We start from the raw sequence: 11,993 nt of genomic DNA, 5'->3' as shown, positions 1-11,993 counted from the left end.
AGTTCTACTTTGAAAGAAATTCTACTTTGGCAAACCTTCTACTTTGACAAAAAATCTACTGTGGCAAAACTTATACTTTGAAGAAAGTTTTACTTTGAAAGAAATTCTACTTTTGCAAAGCTTCTACTTTGACAAAAGTTCTACTGTGGCAAAACTTCTACTTTGACTAAAGTAGTATTTTGAAAAAAGTTCTGTTAGAATTCAATAAAATCGAAGCACGAATTTAGTTTTCAAGTCCCTTTTATATTGTCATGGCATGGCATCGACTCAATACACACATGGTAATATAACATGGCATGAGATTAGTTAAATACATAGAAATACTTTAACCAGAACACTTGATACTCACACCACAGATATTATAAGAAGAAGCTCGACACTGACAGGAAAGGAATCAAGAAGACAGATGGAGAGGCTAAACAGAAACCCCCCTTGGGCGTTTGTACAGCCTCTTTCTAAAGGGGTGAGAGCCGTAACTAAACTTCTGGCGCGAAGTATGAGATTGATCCGCAACAGTCTCCCTCAATCTCATACTTGGTAAATCTGTTACAACACCTACACCTATTCTTTTTCTCATATCAACGAATCTTGGTCCTGGAAGTGCTTTTGTAAATGTATCGGCCAGCTGATTATGTGTTCTAACACATTTCACTGCTAACAGTCCGTCCGCCACTTGTTCTCTTATCCAGTGCCATTTGAGTCGAATGTGTTTTGTTCTTTGGTGCAGTTCAGGATTATGCACCAGTCTCACTGCCCCCTCGTTATCACAATACATTGGTACATTCCTGATATCCTTCCCAAGTAGATCTTCCAATAAGTAGCCAAGCCATACAGCTGTTTTTCCTCCTTGGCACACTGCTATGTATTCAGCTTCTGTTGTTGATAAAGCCGTAGTTGGTTGTTTCTTGCTGGACCATGCCACTGGTCCATCATTGAGAAACATTATACTTCCTGATGTTGACTTGGAATCATCAATATCGCCTGCAAAGTCCGCGTCAACATAGCAAGCAAGTCCTTTCTTTTGTCCGCCAACCCAAATTCCATATTCTTTTGTTGCTTTCAAATAGCCAAAAATTTGGTCGAGGGCTCTCCAATGTTCGTTCATTGGGTTTTGACAAAATTTTTCAATTCTACACACTGCATAGGCTAAGTCTGGACGGGTTTGAAGGGCTATATACAACAGAGCGCCTACAGCTTCGCGAAAGCTGTAACCTCTCTCTCCCTCGCTCTGTTGTCCTTTACACACAGAAAGTTTAACTTTTGGATCTGCTGGAGTTACTCTGGGGAATGCTTCATTCATCCCGAATCTTGTCAATATCTTCTCTATTAAATGTTGCTGTGACAGGAAATATCGGCTGTTTGTGGGATCCATAGTGATATTGATCCCGATGTATCTGGTTGGTGGCACTACTTTAAATTGGTATTCTTCTCCAATTGCTTCTTGAACTTCAATTAGAGTTTGTTTTCTTTTGCTGCCTGTCCATGCATCATCCACGTGAACTATAATGTAGCTGGTTTCAGTATTTGTTCTCTTGATGTATACACATGGATCGGCTCTACACGGTTTAAATCCAAGACGGAGAAGAGTGCGGTCAAATCTGCCATGCCAGAGTCGAGGAGCTTGTTTCAATCCATTTACAGACTTTTTAAGCAAACACACTAAATTTTCTTTTCCTGGAGCTATAAAACCTTCCGGTTGTTTCATGTACACCTCCTTGTCCAAATCAGCGTAGAGAAAAGCTGTGCTAATATCAAACTGCATCACTTCCATGTTTTGGGCCGCACACTCGCTTAACACTACTTTAACCGATTCACTGTGTGGAACTGGTGCAAATGTTTCTTCATAATCCATTCCATAGCGTTGTCCGGTTCCAATTACTACCAATCTTCCCTTGTAGGTTTCTTCTACTCCCTCGTAGGCTGGTTTTATTTTGCCAATAATTTTGCAATTTAGTGCAGTTCGGTCAACAGGAAGAGGAACAAGGATCCATGTTTTGTTCCGAATTTGAGCGTCGAATTCCTTTTGATAAGCTGGTAGCCATTTTTCTTTATTCATGGCCATAGCTTCTCTGTAGCTCTGTGGCTCATTCGATTCCACATGTAATGCTCTACTGTTTTTCTCCATAAATTCTCCTATTGTTCCAAAATAGTATTCTTGTTATTTGTTATTTTTAGATGAAAAAAAATATTCAATGGGACATTTTATATACCATTTCAGCAAATAAATTTAGGTTTATTCTCAAACAAAATTTATTTTTACTTGACAAGAACAAATATTGCGAATATTATGAGCATACCGATTAATCCAAGTTTGGCCAATGGTCTATCTAGAGAATTCCTAAAGGCTTCATATCTTGCTGTATAATGCTTGGGTCGTCCAGTTCTTCTTCCTTGACCTTCCGGAATTGGTAGATCAATAACGGGAAGTGTTTCATCATCGGCTTGTGGATCGATTTGGTCAGGAACAGGAGGAGTTCTCGTAGTTTTATCTTTCGGACGTTGTTGTTTTCTTCTTCTCGGCTCTTCCTGTTCTATTTGAATTTCAATCTCTGCTCCGATTTCGGGAATTGGTTCTTCTCCTCCACCAGTTTCGTTGTTTATCTCAACACGATCAATCTCTTGAACTTTCTCATGAGCTTGATTGATTTCTTCCTGTCTTCGGTTCTCTGCCATATCTAATTCTTGTTGATCAATCTCTTGAGCTTCCTAGATATAAATATTCAAATTCTCATTAGTGTATACACATATTTTTACCTCCTCATTTTTATTACCGTATGAGTTTCATGATTCTCTTCTTCTCCTATATTATCTGCAGATGTTCCTCTTTCGTCACTCGTTCCTAGGATTGGACTTTTTAACTCTTCTTGGATTTCTTCATCCTATCACCACACCAATTATTTAATAATCATTAAATAATCCTCAAAATTTAAAAAAATGTTATTATTGTTACCAATCCAAGAATTTCTGCAGAAAGAAGAAATGGATCAAATAATGTTGTTTCCTTTTCGTTTGTCTCTTCATTGTAGTCGTTGATCAACAGGTCTTCATTAAAAATCACGTCCCTGCTTGTGATGAATTTTCTCGAAATAGGCTCCCATATGATCCATCCTTTCATATCCTCTGGATATCCGACCAACCATCCTGGTTGAGCTTTGGAGTCAAGTTTCTTTCTTAGCTGATCAGGGACATGGACATAAGCTCGACATCCAATAACTCGAAAATGCTCAACACTTGGCTTCTTATTGTAGAATAACTCGAATGGTGTTTTGTTGACTCGCGACGAAATAGTTCTATTGAGAACATGAACGGTGCTGAGTAGAAACTCTCCCCATAATTCCAGGACTCTTCTGCTTTCTTTCTTTATCAGGCTTGACTCTGACTGGACTTCTCTCATATGGATAATTTTTCGTGTTGGTTCCATGGTTCTTCTCATTTCTCTTTCACTTCTCGAGTTTTCTTGTGGAGTGTACCTGTTTGAAGTTTGTTGGATAATTCCATTTTTCTCACGAAATTCTCTATTCTTCAGGTACTCGATTCCTCCGTCCGATCTGAATTTCTTTACTTTCTTGCCTGTTTGTCGTTCTAGCCATGCCACAAAAATTTCAGATTTTTCAGCTGCTTCTCCCTTTTTCTTCAATAAATAGACTTTAGTGAATCCGCTGTAATCATCTTTAAAAATTACGAAGCAGGTTTCTCCCTTTGGAGTAGAAACATTGACAAATCCAACATCAGTATGAATCAATTCTCCCACTTCAGTAGCTCGATTGTTACTTGCCTTAAATGGTGATCTCTTCATTGCTCCAAATATGCAACCTTCACAGATGTCGTCTTCCTCTTCATCTTCTTTGTTCAGTTTCAAACCATTCACTGCTCCGAGTCTCGCCATTTTTCTAACTGTTTTATTGCATGCGTGGCCGAATCTTCTATGCCATCGAGCGATTGAGAATGTTGACTTGACACTTGCTGCTGCTGATTCAATTGTTGGCGGTTTTTGGCTCTGGATGACTGCTGTAAACTTCATGTGGTACAATGACTTGCCTAACTTTCTTCCTTCCAGCACAGGAGTGTTTGTCTTCTTATCTATGATGAGCACGATATTGTCAGTGAAATTCGCCTTAAATCCACGATCCAAGCGAGAAAAGATTGGCTCCAAGTTCTGGAACAAATAACACGTCGTTCAGCTTGCCAATTATTCTTTTTCCGTCCACGTACGATTCTATTTCGATGTCTCCTACTCCTAGTACATCCAGCTTGATGGAACCAATTCCATGTACTTTCCAGGATCCTGGGTCAACTGATTTTAGTGAAGAGAAGAAATATTTTCGTTCCGTCATATGGTGTGTGGCGCCTGAGTCTGCATACCAGTCGTTTCATTCTTTGACAAGAAACAGTATGATGAAAGCAGGTTGGATGCTGGATGATGGATGTCGTTGTCTCCTCCACCTCCGTTGAATTTGCGATTGTTGTCAAATTTCACTTGGCGTGCATTTCTCTGCTCTCCCTGCTTTTTGTTGTAGCAATTGCGTGCTAGATGACCCGGTTTTCCACATTCGTAGCAATCATATGGACCAAATTGTGGTTTAGATCCTTGATGGTGGCCTCTTCCTCCTTGATAATCTCCTCGGTGACCTCCATTGCTGCGATGTCCTTCTCCTCGTCCGTAACCTCTGTATCCGCCACTTCCTCTTTCGCCACCATTTCCACGATAGCCTCTTCCTCGATATCCTCTTCCACGATAGCCTCCTCTGTAATCACCATGGGCTGCAAATGCAGTTTCAGTATTTTCATCAGTTGATTTCTGTATCTTGCTCGGGTGTGAAGCAAAGAATGCCACATCAGCCGGATTTATTCCACCTCCTGGTAAAGCTTTGTTTCTGGTTTCTTCAAGCACCATTCTTGCAGTCAGTCGAATGAGATTTCTGTGCTCTCCAGACGGTAGAGTTTCCCATGCTGCTCTAGCGCCATGAAAACTTGGTGGTAGAGTAGACAGAATACGATCTTCAATTTGTTCATCTGATACTGGAGCTCCCACATTACTCAATTCATCTGCCATCTGCTTTATAGTGTTGATGTGTGCCGATACACTATGCTCTGTCAAATAATAAATTGCCTTTCAAAAAAAAAACTATACTTCATTGTTGTTGATTTTTGGTTATTATTACCAGGATTCATGATGTACTGGAAAAACTTCGCTGTCAATTGATTTGAGTTGGCTGCTGCCACTTGTGCGTGCTCTTGATTAAGTATTTTCCACATGTCAGCCGCGTCAACTGATCCTCCGACTGACGTCTGATACTCGGGTTCTAGGCTTCCGTAAATAAGCCCAGCAGCCATGGCATCTCTCTCAATCCACGTGTTGATTTTCCTTCCGTTTTTCAATTTCCCTTCTTCATCATATTCCTGAATAAAAGACAACAAAAGAGGTTTACTACAACACCTCTGTACGGGTATAACTTAGTTTGCTATATTCAATTCAGTTTACTATGCCACAATTACCTCTACTTGGGTGTAACTAAATTTTACTACTACTACCTCTGCTTGGGTAAAATTTAGTTTTCAAAGTTTTACTGCATTCACCTCTACTTGGGTGCCATTTAGTTTACAAAAATTTACTTCAATCACCTCTACTTGGGTGTAACAAAATTTACTACAATCACCTCTTCTTGGGTGAAATTTGGTTTTCAAAGTTTTACTGTACTCACCTCTACTTGGGTGCCATTTAATTTTAAAAATTTACTACAATCACCTCTACTTGGGTGTTACAAAATTTACTACAATCACCTCTACTTGGGTGAAATTTGGTTTTCAAAGTTTTACTGTACTCACCTCTACTTGGGTGCCATTTAATTTTCAAAATCTACTACAATCACCTCTACTTGGGTGTAACAAAATTTACTACAATCACCTCTACTTGGGTGTAACAAAATTTACTACAGTCACCTCTACTTGTGTGAAATTTGGTTTTTCAAAGTTTACTGCAATCACCTCTCCTTTGGGTGCCGTTTTAAATTTACAAAAGATTACTACAATCACCTCTGCTTGGGTAGACTTATTTCACTTTTACTAACAAATACATTCAGTCGTAAAAAAAATGTATGGTGGTGCTGGTTCAATCACCATTTCACACTGTGTGTTCCAGCTCATGCATTTTTCTTCTGACTTCTCTATTTGTAACATGTCTGCCATAAATTTTTAAAAAACACGAGCAAGAGTTTTGTTACCTCAACTGGTTTTTGTTCCGTTCCTTCTATGATTCCCACCAGCTTCTTGGCTCGAGCCATGATAAGGGCTCCAAACTTCCATTGTGAAAATCTTGTTCCATTAAATTTGGCTTGGAATATTAGATTATTCCCATTTCCTTCATGATTTGCCATGCTTGCTTAGTTAGCAGAGTCGATAGGGTCCCATAACCTGTTAGAATTCAATAAAATCGAAGCACGAATTTAGTTTTCAAGTCCCTTTTATATTGTCATGGCATGGCATCGACTCAATACACACATGGTAATATAACATGGCATGAGATTAGTTAAATACATAGAAATACTTTAACCAGAACACTTGATACTCACACCACAGATATTATAAGAAGAAGCTCGACACTGACAGGAAAGGAATCAAGAAGACAGATGGAGAGGCTAAACAGAAACCCCCCTTGGGCGTTTGTACAGCCTCTTTCTAAAGGGGTGAGAGCCGTAACTAAACTTCTGGCGCGAAGTATGAGATTGATCCGCAACAAGTTCTACTTTGGCAAAGCTTCTACTTTGAAAAAAGTTCTACTGTGGCAAAACTTCTACTTTGACAAAAGTTCTACTTTGAAAGAAGTTCTACTTTGGCAAAGCTTCTACTTTGACAATAGTTCTAGTGTGGCAAAACTTTTACTTTGACAAAACTACTATTTTGAAACAAGTTCTACTGTGGCAAAACTTCTACTTTGACAAAAGTTCTACTTTGAAAGAAGTTCTACTTTGGCAAATCTTCTACTTTTTCTAAAGTTATACTGTTGCAAAACTTCTACTTTGAATAAAGTTCTACTTTGAAAGAAATTCTACTTTTGCAAAGCTTCTACTTTGACAAAAGTTCTACTTTGGCAAAGCTTCTACTTTGACAAAACTACTATTTTGAAAGAAGTTCTACTGTGGCAAAACATCATGAAAGAAGTTCTACTTTGGCATAGCTTCTACTTTGACAATAGTTCTACTGTGGCAAAACTTCTACTTTGATAAAAGTTCAACTTTGAAAAAAGTTCAACTTTGAAAGAAGTTCTACTTGGCAAAGCTTCTACTTTGACAAAAGTTCTACTGTGGCACAAATTTTACTTTGACAAAACTTCTACTTTGAAATTTATTCTTCTTTGGCAAATGTTCTACTTTCACAAAAGTTCTAGTGTGGTAAAACTTCTACTTTGAAAAAAGTTCTACTTTGAAAGAAGTTCTACTTTGGCAAAGCTTCTAATTTGACAAAAGTTCTACTTTTGCAAAGCTTCTACTTTGACAAAAGTTCTACAGTGGAAAAACTTCTACTTTGAAAAAAGTTCTACTTTGAAAGAAGTTCTAATTTGGCAAATATTCTACTTTTTCTAAAGTTATACTGTTGCAAAACTTCTACTTTGAAAAAAGTTCTACTTTGAAAAAAGTTCTACTTTGAAAGAAGTTTTACTTTGGCAAAGCTTGTAATTTGACAAAAGTTCTACTTTGGCAAAGCTTCTACTTTGACAATAGTTCTACTGTGGCAAAACTTCTACTTTGATAAAAGTTCAACTTTGAAAAAAGTTGAACTTTGAAAGAAGTTCTACTTGGCAAAGCTTCTACTTTGACAAAAGATCTACTTTGGCAAAAATTCTACTTTGACAAAACTACTATTTTGAAACAAGTTCTACTGTGGCAAAACTTCTAATTTTACAAAAGTTTTACTTTGAAAGAAATTCTACTTTGACAAAGCATCTACTTTGACAAAAGTTCTACATTGGAAAAACTTCTACTTTGACAAAAGTGCTACTTTGAAAGAAGTTCTACTTTGGCAAAACTTCTACTTTTACAAAACTACGATTTTTAAAGAAGTTCTACTGTGGCAAAACATCTAATTTGAAAAAAGTTCTACTTTGAAAGAAATTCTACTTTGGCAAACCTTCTACTCTGACAAAAAATCTACTCTGGCAAAACTTATACTTTGAAGAAAGTTTTACTTTGAAAGAAATTCCACTTTTGCAAAGCTTCTACTTTGACAAAAGTTCTACCGTGGCAAAACTTCTACTTTGACAAAAGTTCTACTGTGGCACAACTTTTACTTTGACAAAACTTCTAATTTTAAATATATTCTTCTTTGGCAAATGTTCTACTTTCACAAAAGTTCTAGTGTGGTAAAACTTCTACTTTGAAAAAAGTTCTACTTTGAAAGAAGTTTTACTTTGGCAAAGCTTCTAATTTGACAAAAGTTCTACTTTGGCAAAGCTTCTACTTTGACAATAGTTCTACTGTGGCAAAACTTCTACTTTGATAAAAGTTCAACTTTGAAAAAAGTTTAACTTTGAAAGAAGTTCTACTTGGCAAAGCTTCTACTTTGACAAAAGTTCTACTGTAGCACAACTTTTACTTTGACAAAACTTCTACTTTGAAATATATTCTTCTTTGGCAAATGTTCTACTTTCACAAAAGTTCTAGTGTGGTAAAACTTCTACTTTGAAAAAAGTTCTACTTTGAAAGAAGTTCTACTTTGGCAAAGCTTCTAATTTTACAAAAGTTCTACTTTGGCAAAGCTTCTACTTTGACAAAAGTTCTACAGTGGAAAAACTTCTACTTTGAAAAAAGTTCTACTTTGAAAGAAGTTCTACTTTTGCAAAGCTTCTACTTTGACAAAAGATCTACTTTGGCAAAAATTCTACTTTGACAAAACTACTATTTTGAAACAAGTTCTACTGTGGCAAAACTTCTAATTTTACAAAAGTTTTACTTTCAAAGAAATTCTACTTTGGCAAAGCATCTACTTTGACAAAAAATCTACTCTGGCAAAACTTATACTTTGAAGAAAGTTTTACTTTGAAAGAAATTCCACTTTTGCAAAGCTTCTACTTTGACAAAAGTTCTACTGTGGCAAAACTTCTACTTTGACAAAAGTAGTATTTTGAAAAAGTTCTACTTTGGCAAAGCTTCTACTTTGAAAAAAGTTTTACTGTGGCAAAACTTCTACTTTGACAAAAGTTCTACTTTGAATTCTACTTTGGCAAAGCTTCTACTTTGACAATAGTTCTACTGTGGCAAAACTTCTACTTAGAAAAAAGTACTATTTTGAAAGAAGTGCTACTTTGGCAAAGCTTCTACTTTGAAAAAATTTCTACCGTGGCAAAACTTCTACTTTGACAAAAGTTCTACTGTGGCACAACTTTTACTTTGAAAAAACTTCTAATTTGAAATATATTCTTCTTTGGCAAATGTTCTACTTTCACAAAAGTTCTAGTGTGGTAAAACTTCTACTTTGAAAAAAGTTCTCCTTTGAAAGAAGATCTACTTTGGCAAATCTTCTACTTTTTCTAAAGTTATACTGTTGCAAAACTTCTACTTTGAAAAAAGTTCTACTTTGAAAGAAGTTCTACTTTTGCAAAGCTTCTACTTTGACAAAAGTTCTACTTTGAAAGAAGTTCTACTGTGGAAAAACTTCTAATTTTACAAAAGTTCTACTTTGAAAAAAATTCTACTTTGACAAAAGTTCTACATTGGAAAAACTTCTACTTTGACAAAAGTGCTACTTTGAAAGAAGTTCTACTTTGGCAAATCTTCTACTTTTTCTAAAGTTATACTGTTGCAAAACTTCTACTTTGACAAAAGTTCTACTTTGAAAGAAGTTCTACTTTGGCAAATGTTCTACTTATAAAAAAGTTCTACTGTGGCAAAAGTTCTACTTTGAAAGAAATTCTACTTTGGCAATAAGCTTCTACTTTGACAAAAGTTCTACAGTGGAAAAACTTCTACTTTGAAAAAAGTTCTACTGTGGCACAACTTTTACTTTGACAAAACTTCTACTTTGAAATTTATTCTTCTTTGGCAAATGTTCTACTTTCACAAAAGTTCTAGTGTGGTAAAACTTCTACTTTGAAAAAAGTTCTACTTTGAAAAAAGTTCTACTTTGGCAAAGCTTCTAATTTGACAAAAGTTCTACTTTGGCAAAGCTTCTACTTTGACAAAAGTTCTACATTGGAAAAACTTCTACTTTGACAAAAGTGCTACTTTGAAAGAAGTTCTACTTTGGCAAATCTTCTACTTTTTCTAAAGTTATACTGTTGCAAAACTTCTACTTTGACAAAAATTCTACTTTGACAAAAGTTCTACTTTGGCAAAACTTCTACTTTTACAAAACTACTATTTTAAAAGAAGTTCTACTGTGGCAAAACATCTAATTTGACAAAATTTCTACTTTGAAAGAAATTCTACTTTGGCAAACCTTCTACTTTGACAAAAAATCTACTCTGGCAAAACTTATACTTTGAAGAAAGTTTTACTTTGAAAGAAATTCTACTTTTGCAAAGCTTCTACTTTGACAAAAGTTCTACCGTGGCAAAACTTCTACTTTGACAAAAGTTCTACTTTGAAAGAAGTTCTACTTTGGCAAAGCTTCTACTTTGACAATAGTTCTAGTGTGGCAAAACTTTTACTTTGACAAAACTACTATTTTGAAACAAGTTCTACTGTGGCAAAACTTCTACTTTGACAAAAGTTCTACTTTGAAAGAAGTTCTACTTTGGCAAATCTTCTACTTTTTCTAAAGTTATACTGTTGCAAAACTTCTACTTTGAATAAAGTTCTACTTTGAAAGAAATTCTACTTTTGCAAAGCTTCTACTTTGACAAAAGTTCTACTTTGGCAAAGCTTCTACTTTGACAAAACTACTATTTTGAAAGAAGTTCTACTGTGGCAAAACATCATGAAAGAAGTTCTACTTTGGCATAGCTTCTACTTTGACAATAGTTCTACTGTGGCAAAACTTCTACTTTGATAAAAGTTCAACTTTGAAAAAAGTTCAACTTTGAAAGAAGTTCTACTTGGCAAAGCTTCTACTTTGACAAAAGTTCTACTGTGGCACAAATTTTACTTTGACAAAACTTCTACTTTGAAATTTATTCTTCTTTGGCAAATGTTCTACTTTCACAAAAGTTCTAGTGTGGTAAAACTTCTACTTTGAAAAAAGTTCTACTTTGAAAGAAGTTCTACTTTGGCAAAGCTTCTAATTTGACAAAAGTTCTACTTTTGCAAAGCTTCTACTTTGACAAAAGTTCTACAGTGGAAAAACTTCTACTTTGAAAAAAGTTCTACTTTGAAAGAAGTTCTAATTTGGCAAATATTCTACTTTTTCTAAAGTTATACTGTTGCAAAACTTCTACTTTGAAAAAAGTTCTACTTTGAAAAAAGTTCTACTTTGAAAGAAGTTTTACTTTGGCAAAGCTTGTAATTTGACAAAAGTTCTACTTTGGCAAAGCTTCTACTTTGACAATAGTTCTACTGTGGCAAAACTTCTACTTTGATAAAAGTTCAACTTTGAAAAAAGTTTAACTTTGAAAGAAGTTCTACTTGGCAAAGCTTCTACTTTGACAAAAGATCTACTTTGGCAAAAATTCTACTTTGACAAAACTACTATTTTGAAACAAGTTCTACTGTGGCAAAACTTCTAATTTTACAAAAGTTTTACTTTGAAAGAAATTCTACTTTGACAAAGCATCTACTTTGACAAAAGTTCTACATTGGAAAAACTTCTACTTTGACAAAAGTGCTACTTTGAAAGAAGTTCTACTTTGGCAAAACTTCTACTTTTACAAAACTACGATTTTTAAAGAAGTTCTACTGTGGCAAAACATCTAATTTGAAAAAAGTTCTACTTTGAAAGAAATTCTACTTTGGCAAACCTTCTACTCTGACAAAAAATCTACTCTGGCAAAACTTATACTTTGAAGAAAGTTTTACTTTGAAAGAAATTCCACTTTTGCAAAGCTTCTACTTTGACAAAAGTTC

The 11,993-nt window shown here is 35.4% G+C and overlaps 1 protein-coding gene across 1 annotated transcript; it reads right to left on the bottom strand.

The window, feature by feature from the left end:
- Window positions 1-4,115: 4,115 nt before the first annotated feature.
- On the bottom strand, window positions 4,116-6,745 carry LOC124311887. Its single transcript, XM_046776255.1, has 5 exons — window positions 6,570-6,745; window positions 6,222-6,411; window positions 5,163-5,400; window positions 4,363-5,091; window positions 4,116-4,294 (listed from the first exon to the last, which is right to left on the bottom strand). Exons 2-5 carry the CDS (start codon window positions 6,372-6,374, stop codon window positions 4,116-4,118), a joined length of 1,299 nt encoding a protein of 432 aa, XP_046632211.1. The 5' UTR covers window positions 6,375-6,411; window positions 6,570-6,745.
- Window positions 6,746-11,993: the final 5,248 nt, after the last annotated feature.

Source organism: Daphnia pulicaria, chromosome 8 (assembly GCF_021234035.1).
Source record: "Daphnia pulicaria isolate SC F1-1A chromosome 8, SC_F0-13Bv2, whole genome shotgun sequence".
NCBI classification, from domain to species: Eukaryota; Metazoa; Arthropoda; class Branchiopoda; order Diplostraca; family Daphniidae; genus Daphnia; species Daphnia pulicaria.
This window is presented reverse-complemented; position numbering and strand designations above follow the sequence as displayed.